This window comes from Nuphar pumila, chromosome 2, assembly GCF_984573655.1.
Source record: "Nuphar pumila chromosome 2, dmNupPumi1.hap1.1, whole genome shotgun sequence".
In the NCBI taxonomy this organism is placed as follows: Eukaryota; Viridiplantae; Streptophyta; class Magnoliopsida; order Nymphaeales; family Nymphaeaceae; genus Nuphar; species Nuphar pumila.
In genome coordinates, this window is record NC_143250.1 from 67,227,072 (window position 1) to 67,249,040 (window position 21,969).

Below are 21,969 nucleotides of genomic sequence, written 5' to 3' on the forward strand. Positions count from 1 at the left end.
GCCTTGAGACGAGCATCTCCCTCAAGAGCTTTTTCTTGATCTTCTTCCATTTTTGTGAGCATAAGCTTCGGTTCCGGAACGGTCCCCATGACATAACCCCAAAGCTTCTTCCCTTTGAGATTATTCTCCATTGCCGATGCCCACATCATATAGTTCTTTCCATTGAGTTTGAAAGAAAGATCAATCTTTGTCTCCATGATGTTGCCAAGAAGTGAGAAGATGTCCACCAAAATAAGAGATACACGAACCACACCTTTCCTTCAAGAATCGAGTGGCTCTGATACCATGTAATGAGATATTGCGGAAATATAAAGAGTGCATACAAGCACATACAACAATGAATAAAAGAGAAAATATCACAAGTCCACGAAGGGACAATACAAGCACAAGCCTTTAAGAAGGCAACAATATACAAAGCCTCTTATTGAAAAGAGAGAGGAGCTCTCCAAGATGAAAATACACAAGGGGATCACCCCTATTTATACAAGAGAAGGAGGAGGAAAAAGGAGGGCCAAAGGGCCTCAAAAGGAGAGCCAAAAGGGGGCTCCCATAGAGTCGTTGGGAGCCCCCAACGGTCACATTTGTGACCGTTGGGGGCTCCAACGACTTCTATGTTGGAGCCCCTTTTGGTCCTCAAAAATAATAAAAAGAAAAATAAAAAAATAAATAATAAAAATTACATTTGATCAAAGAGGAAAAAAATAGTTGTTTTCTAAAACAACTGTGAAATTACAAAAATACCCCTATCGGGTATTGATGTAATAAACAGAATATATATATATATAATAGGTACATTTTAACAGCGTCATCCCAAAGCAATGGTTGGTGCCTCCTGGGAACGATGCTTTGATGTCACTGTTAGAACTCAACCCTAGGAAGGAACGAATTCTACAAAAGGGCATCGAGAAGACAACAAGAGGGCGAGTCTTAAGCATAAATAGGTAAAGAAAAGGAGGGAGTGTGCAGCGTTGGGAGAGAGAAAGAGTTGTCTCTCCTGATTGGCTATACAAGAAAGCGTGAGGTGGATGGGGATTCGACGGCAAGGGAGAGACAAAAGGCATTCTCTTTGAGTCAATGACGGGTGTAGAAGAGAGGCGAGGGAGAAATATGTTCCCTCAAAGAACAAGAACAAGAACAAAAAACTAAGAACCAAGAACCAAGCTTTAGAGAAATCTCTGAATAAACTTCATTAAAAATTAACTTAAGCAAGGTATATCTATTTATAGATTTACAAGACGGGAAAAGGATAAAAACACACAGTTTCCACTAGTGTTGTATGTATCGTACTGTATTGTACGATACGGTATGATACGCATCGTTACTTTTGGGTTTTGTGATACAATACACACTCCTATCGTGATACGAGTGTGTATTGTAGCGGTATCGAGTGTATCATACGATACACCTTCAGCGCACTTTAAAAATGCTGAAAGTTATTTTTTTATTTTAGGTTTGAAATAACTTTTGAGAGTTGACTTCTCCATTTGTCTAGAAGTCATTAGAAGTGCATTTCCACAGTGTTTTTACCCAAAGAAGCGGGTTAAGGTAAAAAAATGCATTTTTACCATTTTTCCACTCAAGAAAATAGGTTAAGGTAAAAAATCTTTATTATGAGTACAATTACAAAGCTACTCAAGAAAATGGGTTAAGGTAGATTAAAGATTTATATCAAGGTAGAAATCAAGATTCACACTCCTCCAACAAAGATGGCATAAGACGATCCGGCATGGCAATGGGGCACTCAAGTAATGAGTGGAAACCGGTTGAAAATCGAGTGCAACTATTGCTATAATACTTTTGTTTATGTAGTATGAAAGTATGAGTCATGTGGCATGTTCTTAATTGCAAGATATTTAATATTTTGCATTGTTCTTGTGAGATATGAATGCAATATTATCTATAATTGTATATTAGTTGATGTTTGATGATGTCTTATGCGGCTCATAGAAACATAAATGCTTCATATGTGATTATATAGTTGTATTTTGTGCAATTCATCATTGTTTAATGTGATATGATTTTTTTAGAATTTTTGCTTTTTTTTGGATTTTTTTAGAATTTTTTTATTAAAAGTTTACAATACGATACGATGTTACTTTGGGCCCAACCAATACAGGTAACGATACGATACTTACAACCTTGGTTCCCACCCTAGAGAGGACTCTAGGGGGGCGTCCCACCAGAGTCCCAGACTGAGTAGAACTCCAAGCTGGGCGGGTTTCTCTGAGAGTCTTGGGAGAAAGGGAAACTCTATCTGCGTAGTCCCGATTAAGACCCGGGTTCGGACCCGAAGGTCCGATTAATACATGGACTCGAGTATAGTTTGTAAAATTCTATACTAGACCCAAACCCGACCCGAGTTTCGATTAAGACCCGCAATTTTTCAATGTAAAAATGATAAAAATACGGTTTTAACGAGTATGGTCCGGGTTTGGTTCATGTAGTTCTTATTGGGTCTAGGTATGATTTTTCTTATAATGGACCTGATGAGACTCGGGTCTGGACCTGATATCATACCCGAAAATTTGGTCTAAGTCTGGTTCCACCTGGGTCCGAAACCAAACCTGACCCATTGACACCCCAGTCCCAACCGGGCAGAACTCCAACTAGGCGGGTCATGGCTGAGGCGGATCTAGTTGGTCGGACACGAAGTAGGAAAGGGCTAGTAACATAATTTTTCTTGATGTATTATTTATTAAATGCTCGTAACATGATACATTTATTAAATAGTTGCAACATGAATATGAATTATAGATTTTTTTGATGTATTGTGTGTTAAATGGTTGAATGCATGTGTTAAATGGTTGCAATAGAATGCATGTTTAAATGGTTGCAACAGGATGCATTTGTTAAATGGTTGCCATAGGATGCATGTGTTAAATGGTTGCAACAGGATGCATTTATTAAATTGTTGCAACAGGAATATGAATTACGAATTTTTCTTGATGTATTTATTAAATGCTTGCAACAGCTGCATTTGCTAAACAGTTGCACATTGCATATATGATTAAGTTTTTAGCTACTCATGTTTTATTTTGTCAATGATCACATAAATCTTATGTTTTGGTAAATTAAAAGAATATATAATTACATTTTTGCTTCCCACTTGAATCCTAGGTTGTTTCCATCTTCGTTTCTCCTTCGAATGTTGGTTCGCTTCCGGTTTGATTCTTAGGTCACTTCCAGTTCGCTTTTCTACTCGCTTCCGAAACGATTTCCGATTCGCTTCTAAGTCATTACAATATATGTAACACAAACTATTCTAACAGGGCACAGCACCCGCGTCGCACCCACACCCATGCGGGTGCGACACTTGGACATGACTTCCTTTGTGTCAAGTGAAGTCAACCACACTGAGGTTCATTTTTGTCCAAAAGTATATTCAGTTAACCCTAACCAAATCTAGTTTTATCTATATTATATACATATATATAAATACATAAATAAACATACATGTATACATACATATATACATGTGAAAATCCTCCGAAGAACTGTTCCTGCACAATAAACAGACAAGAAAAGAAGAAAACAAAGAAAGCAAAAGAGAGCAAACCTATGGATTAGAAAGGAAGACGTCTCAATAGATCTGACGTCTTTTCTTATATTTATATGTATGTGACATGTAACATTATAGATCTGGATCCAGATCCATATACAAACAGTGAGTATTCTTAACATGCCCCCTCAAACTAAACATGGTGATGAACTATGGACAGTTTGGATTTCAAGTACCAATGTCGCTACACAGTAAGAGCTTTGGTAAAAAGGTTGGCAACCTGATCTTCTCCTCGAATGAATACCGGTTGAATTTCTTTTGCTTCCACATTTTCTCTGACAAAGTGTTGATCGATTTCTACATGTTTCATATGAACATGTTGAATTGGATTGGTAGAAATGGCCATTGCACTTCGATTATCACAATATAGTAGTGAGCTAGAGATGTGTTGGTAGAGACTAAAAAGAATATGCTTAATCCACGCAACCTCTGCAATAACTGCTGCCATAGCACGATATTCCACCTCTATGCTCGAACGGGCTACCGTTTTCTGCTTTCGACTAGCCCAAGACATTAAATGAGTTCTCAGAAAAACTCCATAACCAGTCACAGAGTGTCGTGTAGAGGGATCATGAGCTCAGTCAGCATCGAAGTAAGCAATAATTTTAACGGAGACTTGAGAACTCAAGAAAGTAGGTATGACATAAATAAGGCCATCTGAAAGCATACCTTTAATGTACCTGAGGACACTGCTTCCATATGTCTCACCAGTGGTTTATGCATAAACTGGGATACTTGATTCACTGAAAAAGCCAAGTCTGGGCGTATAAAAGTTAATTATTGTAAGGCTCCAACGATACTGTGATATTTCTCAGGCTCAGGCAAATCAACATCATCTGTAAAAGTATTACCCAATTGGGCCTGAATTGCCATAGGGGTATGGACGGGCTTACACTCTAGCATGCCACTACGGTAGAGTATGTCTCTAGCATACTTGTGTTGTGAAAGAATGAGTCGATTTGTTGATCCAACTGCACACCTAAGAAGAATCGAAGAGGGCACAAATCCTTCATGTGAAACCGCCCATGGAGAACGGATTTCATTTGCTTAATCTTATCACCATTGTTGCAAACAATAATAATGTCATCCACATAGACCAAGATAATAGTAATATCAGATTTGTGACAGTGAACAAGCAAATAATAGTGGTAGTGGCTACGCTCAAAACCAAGAGACCGGACCACATTAATAAAAGTGTCAAACCATGCACATGATGCTTGTTTCAGCCCATATATAGCCTTCTTCAATTTGAGCACAATAGACTGAGTATCACCCTCAGGATAGCCAAGTGCATGTTTCATATATACTTCTTCGAATAAATCACCATGAAGAAAAGCATTTTTCACATCTAACTGAAATGGATCCCATTCATTTGATATCGCTAGAGATAAAATAATACGAATTGTAACGCCCCAAAATTTAACCCACATTTTTAAGGGGATTTTTTTTTATAACAACGAAAGCAAGAAATACTATAGGGTTAACATTCCGGAACATTACAGTGGAGAGCAACCAACTCATTTATTTCATTTCAATATCAATGAATAATAACATCAGAGTTTTAAATGACAGGAGCAAGTAAATTACAATGAACCCAAACGATCCCGGGAACAGTAAATCCAAAACCTCGATCGAAGCCTCAGCCCGTAGCCGCTGATATACTCTATTCATCACCTGAAAAGTAATAAATTTATAGGAATTAGACTATAACTGTCTAAGTAGGAAAACTGTAAATTTTCTTGCAGGTATACCATGAGTCTAATATGTGATGTGGGTGTCGTGTGATTTTCATCATATACAGAAGCAAGTAAAGCAGACTATGCAACAACAATAACAGACATACACATAAGCAAGTAAAGCAGATTATGCAATAGCAACATGCACAACTTTCATGTAACAGTCACAATATGAATTAAATTATCTCACAGTGACAATTTTTAAAACATACTGAAATTTAAGGAATATACATTTTGCAAGACAAAGACAAGACTAGCAATATACTAAGTCTACTCAATGTGATACTTAATCTGTTCTAATTAGTGTTTATCTTTTCTTATCCCGTGGGTACACACGGGTCAAGGCAACCATCACAGAAGAGAACGTTCGGAGGTATATTATTCAAAGTTGTTTTATTAACCCGAACATTCTAACTGAGACTGAAATCCCAAATGAGCGACCAGTAGCCGAGAGAACCTTCCAAGGGCCAAACCAAAACAGGATGCATCCTTAACTTCTGCAGAAGAACGTGGAACTACCACCTAGGACACATAGGTAGTCCGGGTCCCCTAACTCCGAGGACGGGGGACCAACGAGCTATTTTTGCTCGAAACCAAAACACGTCTCCGGAGTTTTGTCCTACCTACCCTCTCCAAGGTAAGCCCAAGAACTGAGTGGTTTGATCTTTTCATTTAATTAATTTTCTGAAGTACAAGGGCATTTTTTTCAAACTTCCTCCTACTACCATAGTAGTAGATTCTCATCCTTATTCATTTTACCAAGGTATATACATATCCCATATGTTTCATATTGATTGCACAAACCCACTCAAAGTGCTCCGGTACCTTTAAACTAGTCAAGCACACAAGCCCCGGTACTTTTAAACCAGTCAGGCCACAAAAATTAAATTTAAGTTTCTCATCAGTATTATGATTATTACCCAGAATGCTTCGGTACCTTTAAACTGTCAAGCACCGATGCCCCGGTACCTTTAAACCAGTCGAGCACACAACATTTAAGATTAAGTTTTTCATTGATTTTACTGCCACAGCACACAAGCTAATGGCCCAAGTACCCGCATCGGGTAATCAATTCATATTGCCCACAAGGCCAGGTTTTCCCAAGTGACCGTAAGGCACACACCCAATGTGTCATTAAGAGCGTCATAGTATATTTGAACTCAATATAACAACCTTAAGCATATACAGGCTTCTGTATACGTTCATCAATGGTGTATATGGTCAGTTATCACAATTCAACATGCAAATTTGCCATAAAGCAGAAAATTGGAAAAAGTAAAACAATGTATAGGCATCAATTTCATATGCAGCTGAATAGTAACCCGAACGACCTCATAATAGGCATCAAAAAGGCATTAAGTATCAACTTGATGTGTAGCTTCCTATGAATACAGAATAGGCAGCTAACTATGCAGTGAGACTCAGATTAATGTGAATTTCATATGGAGTAGAATATCCTCATAACAGGCACCATTTTGCTAACATAATATTAAGTATGTATGCCATATTTCACAGACTTTGCTAAAATACACAGACAATAATAATAACATGATTAGGTACCCTATGCCTAAAAGAAATACATGAATTTCCAATGCAGTTCGGCTAACACACAGCCTACATTAAGCATGCTCTGTTTCACAGAAAATAACAGGCACTATTCAGCAAACATAACCTAAAATAAGCATGTTGTATTTCCCAGACTCATGCTAAAAATACATAGTCAATAATAAAACATGATCAGATACACCATGACTAAAAGAAATAAAAGTATCTCACTTACACTTCGGCTAAGCTAACATAATTTAAAGTAAGCTTACAAGTCAATCTTTCCTCTTTGTTGGGTTGTGAAATTGTACAAATCTTATATATTATCTCAGTCAAATCCTAAATTTTGGTTTCTTTTAATATTTTATGCTGAAATGCCCAAGAGTTTCAGGAACTCAATTTTTTTATAGGTTTGTTGCGGCCATAATGTTTTTGTGCATCAGTATCTGATTGCGTTATAAAGTTGACACATCAATATAGCCTGAATATATCTTGACCATCAAATGTTTGACAAATTATAGCATCAATGGAGCTCATAAGTGTGTCGGTTGGCCTCTTTGAAACCAGTGGCTGTGTTTGCCACTTCGGCCTACTTTCAAGAATGATAAATTTTGTTAACGGAGTCACAGAGATCAAGCTTGAGTTTGTTATCAGTACATGTCAAACGATTACATGTAAACAACTTATAATAAGCTAAAAAAATACACACACACACATGCACAGCATCAATCCATTCCTATTCCATTCATCCCTTCATCCCAATTACAACATGAAAAAAAATGAGCACAACACACAGTAACCATCCAAATTATCTGATTCTGCCTGTCGACATATCAAGTACTATCAATAACCAAAGTAAAGTGCACTAATCATATTGAACACCCCAAGATTTCGCCCTACTCATGCAAAAATCAATGCACAATAAATATTATTCTCTATGCCGAATACAAGCCACCAATGTTCGAACTCATATAATAGGCCTACTGATACCACCCAACTACAGCAGAACTCCCATGCACATCAACAATATACTCTCATACTAATAGATTTTAAAGAGGGTGACCAGCATGATGCACAAAATAGGCAACTTGATAGAATCAAAACAGAAAAACACATTCAGAGACTGCATTAAGCATGCTCTGGTTATACTCCCACTGCATACCGAGTCCAAGATGTATGAAATTAAAACAGGAACATCGTGGCTGTGGTGAAGTCAGGGCATATGCCCTTATCAGAAAATCTGACCCCCCCCCAAAAAAAAAAAACTTGACAGTCAAGAATCCCCCATTCTTGACAGTCAAGATCCCCAAATCGAACGATTTGGGGTTTCCAAAAATCCTCAAATCCTTTCCTTAATTAAAAACCCAACCCCCCTCCCACATCAACAATATACTCTCATACTAATAGATTTTAAAGAGGGTGACCAGCATGATGCACAAAATAGGCAACTTGATAGAATCAAAACAGAAAAACACATTCAGAGACTGCATTAAGCATGCTCTGGTTATACTCCCACTGCATACCGAGTCCAAGATGTATGAAATTAAAACAGGAACATCGTGGCTGTGGTGAAGTCAGGGCATATGCCCTTATCAGAAAATCTGACCCCCCCCCCAAAAAAAAAAAAACTTGACAGTCAAGAATCCCCCATTCTTGACAGTCAAGATCCCCAAATCGAACGATTTGGGGTTTCCAAAAATCCTCAAATCCTTTCCTTAATTAAAAACCCAACCCCCCTCCCACATCAACAATATACTCTCATACTAATAGATTTTAAAGAGGGTGACCAGCATGATGCACAAAATAGGCAACTTGATAGAATCAAAACAGAAAAACACATTCAGAGACTGCATTAAGCATGCTCTGGTTATACTCCCACTGCATACCGAGTCCAAGATGTATGAAATTAAAACAGGAACATCGTGGCTGTGGTGAAGTCAGGGCATATGCCCTTATCAGAAAATCTGACCCCCCCCCCAAAAAAAAAAAAAAACTTGACAGTCAAGAATCCCCCATTCTTGACAGTCAAGATCCCCAAATCGAACGATTTGGGGTTTCCAAAAATCCTCAAATCCTTTCCTTAATTAAAAACCCAACCCCCCCCCCCCCCCCAATCCAAGAAATTGGGGTTCTCAGTTTAGGGTTAGTCGTGGCCTTCATCATTCGAAGCCCCCCCCCCCCATGACCGACCCAAACACACCCGGACTCAGTCAATAAACCATAAGAAAAGTTATCGATCCTACCTGTTCCGGCGCTCAGAAGTTGTTGTCGCGGGTGGAGGGTCGCCGGCTCCAGTGAGGGTGGTTGCCGCAGCGAGAAATCGAGACAGGGAGGGGAACATAGAGACAGTGAGAGAGAGCGAGAAACAGAGGGAAGGAGAGAGCGGAGGTGGAGAGGAAAAGAGATGAGAGACGAGCGGCAGCGAGTTAGCGGGATGAAGAAGGGCGAGACCCCTCTCTCCCCCCCCCCCTTTTATCGAGAGGCGACCCCCCTCCCCCTTCCGGAAATGGAGGGGGGTAACACTCTGGTGGTTACAGCTTCTTGCAAGGCACGATTCTTTTAAAATCTTGTTTTATGGTTATAGCCGGGTCCGGGTCCGAACCCCGCGACTCGGGATCCAATCGAGAATTGGATCCGAGTCTGGTTATAAGAGTGGATCCGGGTCACGTTATGAAGGTCTGTTTTCGGGACATCTTTTGCAGAGTGGATCTGCAAGTCGGATCCATCTGTGGATCCTCCCCGAGCAGTTTTATAGTATATACATGTATATCTATATATGTATACACTTATACATCTATATATATAGTTCCATTGTGGGTCATGGATGCGAAAGGTGGATCCCAAGCCCATCTACATAATATTTAAAATAATTATCACTCAAAACATTAAATTAATTTAAAGTTATTGCATTTACATATACCTATAAGTTTGTACGATATAAATATATATGTAGAGAACGCTTAATGGATCCTGGATCCGAAACTTGGATCCCAGGCCCAAATCACAATATTACGAAATTTGTATATAATATTTCTAAATAAATGCATAAAAATTGCGGTTATTACACGAATCGTCCCCATTCAAACTACTAGGCTAAATGTTTCATAAAAATCGAGCCCATGTTCCTGAGTATAACCTTTGGCTACTAACCTAGCTTTAAAACGTTCAATGTTGTCATCGGATTTTTGTTTGACCTTGTACACCCAGCGACATCCAACAACATTCTTGTATGCTGGTCGAGAGATTATCTTCCATGTATTACATTCATGAAGAGTTGCTATCTCTTCATCAGTGTTTTTCAAAACATGCCTCAAGGCGCAAAAAGCGAGCCTCACCTCAAGGTGAGGGGCTTTGTGCCTTGAGGCGCAGGCATAAGGCGCAAAAGTCGTGAGGCGCACGCCTCATACGCCTTGAGGCGTAACCGCCTCACCTTGTCAATGTGTTTTTATAAGAAATCTGCTCAATGAGGTTTGGGGGGACTTTCAAATCAACTGGGGTAACATCAACTTCCCAAGAGTTGTATTGGTTTCAGCACACATGAACTGGAAAGGTAAGAGATGAAAATTTATCTGGCGAGTGTGGGGCGGATTTTTAGAGGATACACAAACCCTACTGCATTACAGGATCTATTAAGGTGGGAAGTTACAAACAGAGAATGGCCTCGATGCTCGACTGAATGGATTGGAGGTAACAGGGCCATTTTTGTGTGGATCGACTAGGCAAATCTGACCTCACAAATCACGACCCTACATGGCTGTTGGTTTCACTGTTTTTAATTCTGTATTTGTTGTTTTATGTTTAAAGGGGTCCTGATATCTCATCACACCCATTCATACGTTCTTTGTGATTTATACTGCTGAAGCAATGGAATTTGTTCTTCAAAAAAAAAATCTCATGAACTTGTTCAGCTCTTCATTTCCCTTACATGCATGACTCAAGGGAAAAAAATAATAGGTTTTGATGTTAATGAAGCCTTATATGCATATACATTATGCATATGAAAGCTTCAACTGTGTATTGTGTCACATGTCACCCGCACAGGCATGAGAGGAACAATATCACCCGTGTGATGGATAGCTTGGTTCCTCAGTATTGATAGTATATTTATCCTGGTTGCATGGGTAGGTGGTGCTTCAAATTAGTAGAACACAAGCATATGCAGATGCTACCATGGTTCTGTACTGTATTCTTTTCCTCAAAAAATTATTGTATTCTGGTGTCTTGTTTCTGAGAGAGTATTTTCAAGTCTTGCCCCTTCATATGTTACAACATTATGTTGTGTTGATGCATACGATTTTGATAGGTTTTCGCTAATTTTTGTCGTTGGTGGTTGTTCATGCTGCTGAGATTATGCAAATGGATCGGTCGATGGTTGTCGACAACAAAAACCCGAGCGAGCGGCCCCAGATTTAGAATCCACCGCAGGTCATTGTGGCACCCCCAATTAATCAAGAGGATGGAGATGGGTTGATCATAAGAAACCGGGTCGCAAACATAAGCCCAAAAAAAATTTTTTCTTCCGAGGGGTGTTGCCCTCCTATGGGCCCCCGCCAGGGGCGGCCCCCTTGGACCCCCGCCCGCTAACCACGTAGCGGGACCCACGCCGGTGGGAGCCCCCGGACCCCCCTACTGCAAGAGCAAAAACTTTGAATCAGGCTCCACAACTCATCATCTAGACAAACTGACGTACCTTGAAATCTGAAGAAGGGTTTTGGGGAGAAGGAAATGATTTTTCGGTTCTTCCTCTGTAAAAGAATGGCGAAAAGCCGAGACCCAGAGAGAGAGAGATTTTATCTGGATTTTGATAACACTTATGCTTCAGTTTTGCGTCAGTTAACTTTATTACTTGCTGAAATTGGATTGAACACAGAAGGGGGCCATGCTTTCTCTACTACATATGGCTATTCTCTGGATGTTTTTTTAGCTCTATTTTTTTTCCTGCAAATGCGGCAAGAGAATAATTTAATTGAAGAGAATTTTGGTTTTTAATGTATGAAAGACAACATAAATAAGAAGATCGCATGCTGTGATTGAATTTTGGTTTCTTAGATACTTAATTAGATCAAGTTGTTGCATTAATGTTACTTTTACATGTTAATCTCATATTTTTTAGTATTTATTTGAGAATTTTTATTTCTTGTTGGTTGTTGCTTCATCAATAAAGCATTTTTTATTTATTTATAATTTTAGATATTTTTTATAGTTATTTTTAAGTTTTCAAAAAAAAAAATTGAGGCTTACGCCTCGCCTCAGATTTTGGTGGAGCGCCTCGCTACGCCTCAACGCTTTTCACAACTCTGCTCTTCATTCATAGCATATGTCCATCAAGAATGTCTGCTAGCTTCAAGGTAAGAACGAGGCTCTTGTATAGCATCGAGAGATGTGGCATACACCTGAAAATCCAATGAAAAGGCTTCATAACCGACCCATTTATCAGGCGGGTGATAGACACGAGTGGATGTGCAAGTGGAGACAACTAGTGGCTTGATAGCATTATCATTCAAGGAGGGAACAGATGCTGAAATCGATGGACTACCAACAGCCTGATTTGGCTGAATTGTAGGCATGCTGGTATCACACATGATGGGCAGCTGGGAAGTATTATGAACAGCATCATCATTGGGTTGATTATGTAAACTTGCTGGCTGATTACTCACATCTAATGAATCCCGATTTTTTCAGATGTACACCTGCTTGAAGAACTGAAAACTGGGCTTCTGTATTGGTGGAATTGCCGACAGAGGATGATATTGCTCCACATACATTCTCATGAAAAACATGGCTTGAGATAACAATTTTATTTACAGCAAGATCAAAACATTGATACCCCATATACTCCTCGTCATAGCCAATAAATTGAACATAGTTGCTTGAGGAGATAACTTATGACACAACGAATCATCAATGTTAACAGAACATTGACACCCATATGCACGCAGCCAAGAGTAATTAAGATATAAACCATGCAGCAAAGAATACGATGAATCACTGTCAATATTGGACAAAGGCATTCTATTTATCAAATACACGGTTGTATGAAAGGCTTCCGTCCACAAAACCAGCCTTGAGATTAACACCATACATCATAGTTAATGTTGTTTCAACAATATGACGGTGTTTGCGTTCAGCCACACCATTTTGCTGAGTTTCATTATCGAGTAAAAATTGAGTGAATTGATTGGACATGTATTCACCACCACTATCACTAAGGCTAAATTTTTTTTAGAGAATTGAGTTTCAACATGAACTTTGAATCTACAGAAAACACCTTATCCTTGGATTTCAAGAAATATATCCAAGTGAAACGAGTAAAGTGATCCACAAAAATAATATAATATTTCGATTTTGATAGAGACATAACTGGAGAAGGTCCTCAAACATCTGAATGAACAAGTTCAAAAGGAAAAGAAGCTCTTTTATTAGATCTTGAAAAAGAAAGTTCATGACTCTTACAAATAAGACAATTGAAGCAAGAAGAAGATTTTTTTCTTTTGACATGAACTAATCCTTTATTAAATATAAGATTAAGAAAACTCGAATTGCAATGACCTAATCTACGATGTCAAACATCAACATATGAATGAACTTTTGGACTTGACGACGACGAAAACAACGAATGAGAGAATAGGGGCTTTAGAGCTTCATTTAGAACATATAGAGTTCTGCATCTTCTTCTCTCAGCGAGTGTCTGATTCGTGTGAATTCCCTTCACAGAAACAGAGGACGGAGAAAAAAAGACACATGAATTAGTATCACGACAAAGTTAGGAAACGAAAATAAGATTTTTATAAATGTTAGGAACAAGCAAAGTGTTGGGCAAAAAAAGAGATCCTTTAGTTGTGAAAATAATGGTTGTGCCTATGTGAGTAATATGGTGGTATTTTTCATCTCCCGTAATCACACTTCCATTACCACGATAAGGTTCAGTATGAGAGAGTTTGCCTGAATCACCTGTGACATGGTGAGCTGCCCCTAAGTTCATAAACCAGCCGTGTGAGGGGGTGTTAGGAGTGGATCCTAAAAGAGCCTAAATACTAACCTACGAATTTCCAACAAGATTATAATGTTGTTGGAAATTAAGCTGCCCAAACCCATCAGTAAGAGCCATTAAGTCATGTGAACCAGCATTAGACAGAGGATATGAGCCAGTAAGAGTAAGAACCTCAATAAAATTTGTTGGAGCATGGGGACCATTAGAGGTGGAGCAGCAAATGCAAGTGCCCGAAAATGAGGAGGAATCGGTACTGTAGGTGGGCGATAGGTAGGAATGTAATGCCAATAACAGTTGGAATAGGTATGGCCCTTCTTCCCACACATCTAACATACTACGGTTGTTTGATTGGAAAAAGAATTCGATGTGGAGAGAATACCTGCTCCACGTCCACCAAAATTATGCCTGCGGCCACACCCACTTCCTCTGTAGGGATTGAAATTTTGGGCTGCAACCATGACCTCATGATGCACTTCTTCCTTCTGAGATCCTGATGATAAATTAAACATGGCCTCATGTTCCAAGTGTAATACCCGTAAAAAATACGATGGGTAGTTTTATTCATATTGGATCGGGATCCGTTACCCGGATCCAAAAAGGGAATATATCTATATATGAGTGTTAAAAAATTATATATATAATAACAATATTTAATAAATAAATAAATAAAATTATTTTTAAGAGAATAATATTAGTATAAAAATGAATTACTTGGGGTTGGATCCGTGGTTGGACCCAAATGGATCCAACCTATAGATCCAGAATCCGTTACGGATCCACATTCATCGTGGATCTAGGGGAGAGCTAACCCGGATCCACACAATGGTGGATCCGGCATAGCGGGTCACGGGGTTTGGACCCGGATCCGGACCTGAGTCGCGCCCTGCGTACCGAGTAAGTAACACGTTAGAGGGAAAAAAATGTTTATGTTAAGGGGCATGCGAAGCCCCGATAAGATGAGAGGGGTTAGGGTGAACCCTAACCCCTGCTAAGGGATATCGCAAAGGGGGAAGGGGGCTGGAGTGCGCCGTCGGGAGGGCAGTGTGCTCCTGCCTCTTCGGGGATCAACCTCTTCAAATGGGGGTCTCGCCCTTCTTCCTCCTCACCTCCGCTCTCTTTTTCTTTGTCTCCTCTCTCGCTTCCCTCTCGGCTTTGCCCTCCCTGCGTGCGACAAAGCCTCCACGCCGGTTCTCTCTGGTACACTCTTCGACCTCTCCTCGGCGTGCAATGGTGCTGACAACGCCGGACGTCCATCGACACCGGCTCCCTCACAGTGGAGCAATCGATGCCGGCGACCTCCCAACCGCGGCAACCACCTCCTCCAATCGCCGAAAAAGGTAGGATTTCTGCACTTTTCTTGTTTGGTGTTGATTGTATCTTGCGTGTGTTGTGGGTCGGTCAAGAAAAAGGAGAAGAAATTTCTGTTAGACCCAAGATGTGCGATTTGGGGGTTTCTTGTTTTTATGCAAGAAGAGGAACTGAAGGCCATCAGGAACCCTGAGGTTTCAGGTGTCGGAAATCCCAAATTTCTGATTGGGAATATCAGATTTCCGACAGTGAGGTACGATGTATGTTAATCCCTGTTTGGGGATCTCGTTTGGGGTAAAACCCCAAACCTAGAATCAGGTAAGTCATTACTGCAAATCTGTCACCATGCTACTCGGCTCCTAGAACTGATTTTTTTTTATGTATCGTAACTCGGGTGCAAATATCAACTGTTAGTCCATTCCTGATTTTATGTTTTTCCTAAAAATCCATAAAGCCTAATGTGAAACAGTGTAGCTAATGATAGATGCATATATATACATCGATCGACTGCCATGATGATGGCCTCTTGTTGGGTTATCAAGTAAAATCGTTTTTGGTTTTTAGAAAATTAAAAATAAGTAAGAAATTTGTAATGTATAGTTACAAGTGTCTTCTTGTAATGTCTGAATGTTTTAAGTTCTGCTTGTTATAAGAATACACATGTTAAAACAAAAATTGTTTAATATATACTTGTTTAATATATCTGAGATGCCAGTCATTCTTTGTTATAAGAATACACAGTGTAATGAGTGTAAATTTCAGTATATTAGCACATTCAGATATACTTGTTTATGTCGATAACATGTAATACTTACATTCTCTTGTTCTGAGGAAATGGCATTAGTACCCATTTTGGATTTTTTTTCCATTGTTGCATCACAACATTGACTCTCAGATGTATGGGTTGTACACAACCTAATGAAGAACGAGTTCAATGACAGTTAATGGAATTCTGCTCTATGTTTCAGAATACATTGATTGTCAGTGTTAAGCATAAAGATGTTCAAGTAATTACATATTGTACATTAACTTCTGTTTATAGTTTTAAGTCCATTGATAATGTTTGAATTTTTGGGGTATTAAATAAAATCAATTGTTGCTATATACTCACAGATATGGAGACTTTTCTGTAAGTATATGACAACCAAATTTGGTTTAATAACACAGAATTGTGACTCGGTATGGAGCTTGTACATGGAAAACAGAAAATTTTCCAGTAAGTGTAAATGAAATTGCATATCAGAACTATGTATTGTATATTTTCCTGAAATTTTATTTCCAGATTATAGCGTGATGAATACTGTGGATTAGCACACCTCTATACACGAAGATTCCTTGAATGAGAATGCATTCTAGCTGCATAATTCTAATGCTAAATACATATTGGGCTAACATTCAAATGTATATTAAGCTGCACTTTTTCTGAAGTTTAAAGACATATTTCTGGATATTCAAATGTTTATTAGAATGCATATTTCTTAAAATGTTTGAATGCCTGTTATTTTGTGAAACAGAGCGTGCTGTGTGGTAGCCAAGCTGCATTGAAGATTCATGTAGTTCTTTTCGACATAGGGTACCTAGCCATGTTATTTTGATTGTCTGTGCATTTTAGTAAAGTCAGGAAAATATGGCATACATAATTTAAACTATGTTAGCAAAAGGGTGCCTGTTTCGAGAACACTTTACTTCATATGAAATCCGCCATTGATGAATGTGTACAGAAGCTTGTATATGCTTAAGATTGTCACATTGAGTTCAAATGAATGACAGTGCACTTAGTGACATATAGATATGTGCCTTTCTGCGAGGCAGTCACTTGGAAAATCTTGCCTGATGGGCAATATTGATTGAATACCCGATGCGGGTACTTGGATGGTTAACTCTGGGTTTTTGGCACAGGCTACATACATAAGTTAATTCAAAGTTAACAAATTTATGTTGATAGCTTTATCCGCTATTATATACATAAAGTTGAGTTTGAATATTTAATGGCTCATGTTAGCATGCTTGATAGTTTGTAACATGTGAAGATGTTTGATGTCCGTTAACATGTTATTGCAAAGTTTGCTTTGGGAAGTGCATATACGATATGAATGTGTGCAACCCTAAAAATTCAAGTTTTAGATTCGGGCTATGTTCATGTGTGTGGACCTTAACACATGAAAAGGTTTCCTGTGCCTACATTGATGGGACATGTTTATTTATCGTGCATTTATGGATTTATTTTGAGTACATGTGCCTACTTGAAGTCGATGTGTGTTTAGCATGTAAAATCATGCATAAATGTTCTCATGTACTTATGAATTATGGATGAATGCATGTGTGTGAAGTGATTACATAAAAGTACTTGCACGTGGATGGTAAACACATGCAAATGATTATGGTAACCCATGCACATTGTTAAATTGGTTTGAATGGATGTGCATTTGGAGGCATGCTGACCTCATTGCATAAATTGCAAGTTATGATTTTTGCATACGATGCATCGATGGTCTAAGTGAATCATCACAGACCTGGAGAGCCTTGAGCTTTGGTTCGCTCTTTCCTTAATTGTTTAAATGCATCACAAAAATCATATTTTATATTATTATTCGATATTGCACTGTTCAATGTGTTTTCACGGGCTGGAGTCTCATGATGGTTCTCGCAGGGGTAGATGCGAGCTTTTGCCTTGTTTTTGCATGCGGAACTGCAAAACTCAATAATTGGCTTTTAATAAAAAGATAATGAATAAGAACAGTGTAATATACGTTTTGGGATATCTCATCTGGAGAATGAGGATCTTAGAGTTCCGGTCTTGGGGAGACTGTGAGGATACAAAAACTTTGTATGCTGCAATTTTGTCTCCTGAACCCGATATTGAGGTTCCTTCTCCTGGCCACGGTTTTAGAAAGAGTCTGTCACTTTACCTGGGGGTGGTGTGTTGGTCACAGCTGTGAGTTTGTTTGGTACCAAGGAAATGGCACTTGTGGGCGTTGGGTGTCCCTTGTGTCCCCGACATTAGATGTGGAGGTCTAATGTTCCGATGGATGGTGTTGTTTCCTGATATCGGTCGAGGGCTAAGTTGGAACCTAGTAATAAAATACAAATTGTGTGTTAAGCTACCCTGAGAACCTACTTGACCTCGAGGATTGTACCCGTTTGGTGTATCCGCGGGCAACGGTAATTAAAAAAAGAAACTTAAATTATATGCATTTAATAGGGCATGCATATGGAAAGGGAAACTTAAGGAAGATAATAAGAGGATTCATGCATTACACATAAGTCATGCATTTTCCTGTTGTGCATTAGAACATGCATATGTTATCTATTTCCTTAATTGTTATATATTTGATGGATGCGTGATGTTTAACCTTCAATGTATATAAAGGTCTTTTTGTAATAAAATTGTGCATCATGGTATGGTTTAATGTTTCTTTATGTATAATGGATGTACCTTGTGGTATGAATGCGTATCTGAATTATGAATTGTCATAATTGCATTTCTCTAAATAATTGCGTGGATTCATATTGTGGTTGTGGGATATATAAATGTTGCTATTAATGTTATCTGTCAATTAACTTCTGATAAATTGTTGACGGTCATAGCATAGATCTTTACTTATCCTTGTATGTGCCGAAAATGATACATGACACTCATATCACATACTGGATTCATGATTTACCACATTAAAAGTTACATATTTCCTACTTAGACAGTTGTAGTCTAATCCTTATAAATTTTCAGGTGAAGAGTTGGATTTAGAAGCGGTTGCAGGATGAGACTTCGATCGAGATTTTTGGATTTACTCTTCCAGGGATAGTGTGAGGACTCTGATCTTAATTTTCATCGGTACTGAAATGAAAAGAATGTTTTGGTCTTGCTCCACCTGTAATGTTCTGGAATGCTTAGCCCTATGGTATGACTGGTTTCCGCTATAAAAAAAAATCTTCAAAAATTTGGGTTAAGATTTCGGGGCGTTACACCAAGAGCGTGGTTCTCAATTTATCAAAAGGTGGGTGAGGCGTAGTGTTAGAGTAAACAGTAATTAACATGTTATATTCTTGGCCAAGCCCTCTAATGGTTTTCGTGCATATATCTTCATCTAACAATGGTGATCTGATGCCAGCAAGTTGATCCACTAGAACCTTAATCCTATCCAGATATTCAGCTACAGGCGAATCCCCTCTTTTATAAATTTTGCTTTCAGCTGATTTATCTGGGGAGTAGAAATCTCTTCATACCATTGATGTAGAGCATCCCAAAGAACTTTTGCCGAAACTCCAGATGGGATGTGTAGAACTTCACGAGAGAGTGGCTATGATGAAGGCTACAGTCGACTGATCATTCTTCTGCCACACGATAAAATCTGGATTTCTGACCATGGTCTTCGAGGATTTCTTTGTACTTCCATTCTGCACGAAAATTGTTTGGGAAACCAGTTCCAGAGGCACAAGGATTGTCCCATCAAGATAACCGATCGGTTCATGGCTGGAAAGGAAAGGGATAATTTGTTTCTTCTAGTTGATAAAATTGGAAGAGTAAAGTTTTTCTGTAACTAAATGGTTGAGCAAAGAGGCATTGATAGCAGCCATTTGATGAGGCGACAGAAATTTTTTTAAAAAAAAGACCAACGGGCAGAGGCACGGGCACGATAAATAAAAAAAGATTCAGAGATCAATGAAAGAATGACAAAGAAAGCACACAGAATCAGTCTAATAATAAAGAGAATTTTTTTCTAACCTTAAATAATATCGGCTTTTTTTTGTTTACGCAGATTTTTGCTTTTGGTCAGATCAGAGTTCGGCAATGAGGATACACGTCAAAAGTGATACGACGTGTTTGGAAACAGAAAAAAAAATCATGTCAACTAATATTGACATTTTTTTTTAATTAAGATTACGTCAGTCATACTGATTGGACGTGATTAGGGTTTTTTTATTCAAAACTAGACTGAAGGAAACGATTTTGAAAAAGAAGTCTGATCGATTTTTTTTTTTTTAAATCGACCCAGGAGACGTCTTGCAAAGAGGAAGGAGGATCAGATTTTGCGAAGAGAAAGGAGAAGATCAGATTCAACTAGGATCTGATCAGATCTATTGTTGATTATCATATTTGAACTTGACACAAAAGAAATCACGTCAGATCTAACTAGGTTCAGATCTTATTCGAAGAGAAAGAAAAAGGGATTTAAGGTTCAAGAAAGAGGAGAAGGATTTGAAGGTGAAACGAAGAAAGAATAGCCAAGATCAATGAGGTTTACCTCTTTTCAGGCTCTGATACCATGTGAAAATCCTTCAAAGATCTGTTCCTGCACAATAAACAAGCAAGAAAAAAAGAAAACAAAGAAAGCAAAAGAGAGAAGACTTGTGGATTAGAAAGGAAGACGTCTCAATAGATCTGACGTCTTCCATATACAAACAGTAAGTATTCTTAACAATACATACATACATACATATATATATGCACCTCCGCACCAGTGTGGTGTTATTTTCTATTGATGAGGAATATCAATTGTAGATTGTTAATTTGATTTATCGCATGAATTTATGTATGATGAATTGATGATATGATAATTGTTTTTATTTCACCAGTGTTAACTTAAAATTGTTAAAAATTATATATATATATATATATGTATATACCCTCTCTGCACACGCACACACACACACCGCACCCAAGTTTTTTTAACGTGCCACATCGCCGCACCCGCACCTGTGTGACATAGATTACAATAATTCCATACAAGTCTGGAGTTATGAGGCTCAAGTCCAGGAAGAGTATAGGTGGGCTCTTATCCTCTCCAGTCCACTCATAAGAGCTTGAGAGCAGAGAGACAGGCCAGCCCCACTGTTGGGTGTTTGATAACCCAAGCTTGACACAACCTGACATCCACTAGGCCACGTTCATCCTTTGCAAACTATCCCCAAGACAAAATGCCGAAATAAATGAATATTACCCATTCAGGGTTTTCTTTTTCCTGAAAGAATTTACTTATTCAGGATTCTGGAGATATAACTGACGGTTAATGGATCAGTCCTGACCAAATTACCAAAAGCAGGGTGAAAGACTTCAGGATGCACAATTAACTAAAAGAATATGGGCCCCTAGTCAATATACCCTATCCTAATAACGATTTTAATAAAACTATCTTCAATGGGTATCTCAATTGTACTTAATGTATGTGCATCTAAGCATTGAAATCCCCATGGAAGTTCAAAAAAAATCAAGTTTGAGATATAAAATGCATGAGTAATCAATCATCACTGGAAGTAATTAAAGAAGAAGCAGAAAAGATTCAAACAACTAAAACTTGTAGCAGGAAATCGTACAAAGGCAATAATAATTTTTTCATAGAAGAAACACATAAAAAGACACAAGTTTTTACTATCAGACCTCAATCTTTTGGAGCATATCCTTAACTTTTTCTCGGCGCCGCCTCCTTGCGTTGTCATCACCATCTCCCATTTCCTCAGCAACAAGCTTATCATTTTCAGCAACAAGTTCCCCATTGCAATTTTCACAGTGAAAGTATTCATCATTTGGGCTTACTAATCGCAGTGCATCCAAAGCAGAATACCTGGACAAGTGAATGTTCTCGTCATCAGGAGTCAAGAAGTTTCTAAATCAAGAAAATAATGAAGTTACTGAAAATAAAACAATTCAGCTGATAATAGCACCTTCTCTTACAATTGGGACAAATGTATTCCTGAATTGTGTTTCTGTTGTCCAGTTCATCTTTCAGTTTTTTCTTCATGCGGTGTATTCTGTACCTCACAACATCATATATCTGCAATATAGTGTTAAACCACGTGAGAAGCATAAGAAATAAAAGATTTAACATGACTCA

The 21,969-nt window shown here is 38.5% G+C and overlaps 1 protein-coding gene across 2 annotated transcripts in view; it reads right to left on the reverse strand.

Annotated features, from left to right (window-relative positions):
- Positions 1 to 21,969, reverse strand: part of LOC149845657 (uncharacterized) — an 86,906-nt gene that overhangs the window by 24,616 nt on the left and 40,321 nt on the right. For both annotated transcript variants that reach the window (XM_089995893.1, XM_089995894.1), the window contains 2 exons: positions 21,800 to 21,909; positions 21,516 to 21,699 (listed from right to left, as the gene is read on the reverse strand). In XM_089995893.1, coding sequence (XP_089852019.1) covers positions 21,516 to 21,699; positions 21,800 to 21,909 — 294 coding nt within the window. The remainder of the gene's footprint in view (positions 1 to 21,515; positions 21,700 to 21,799; positions 21,910 to 21,969) is intronic.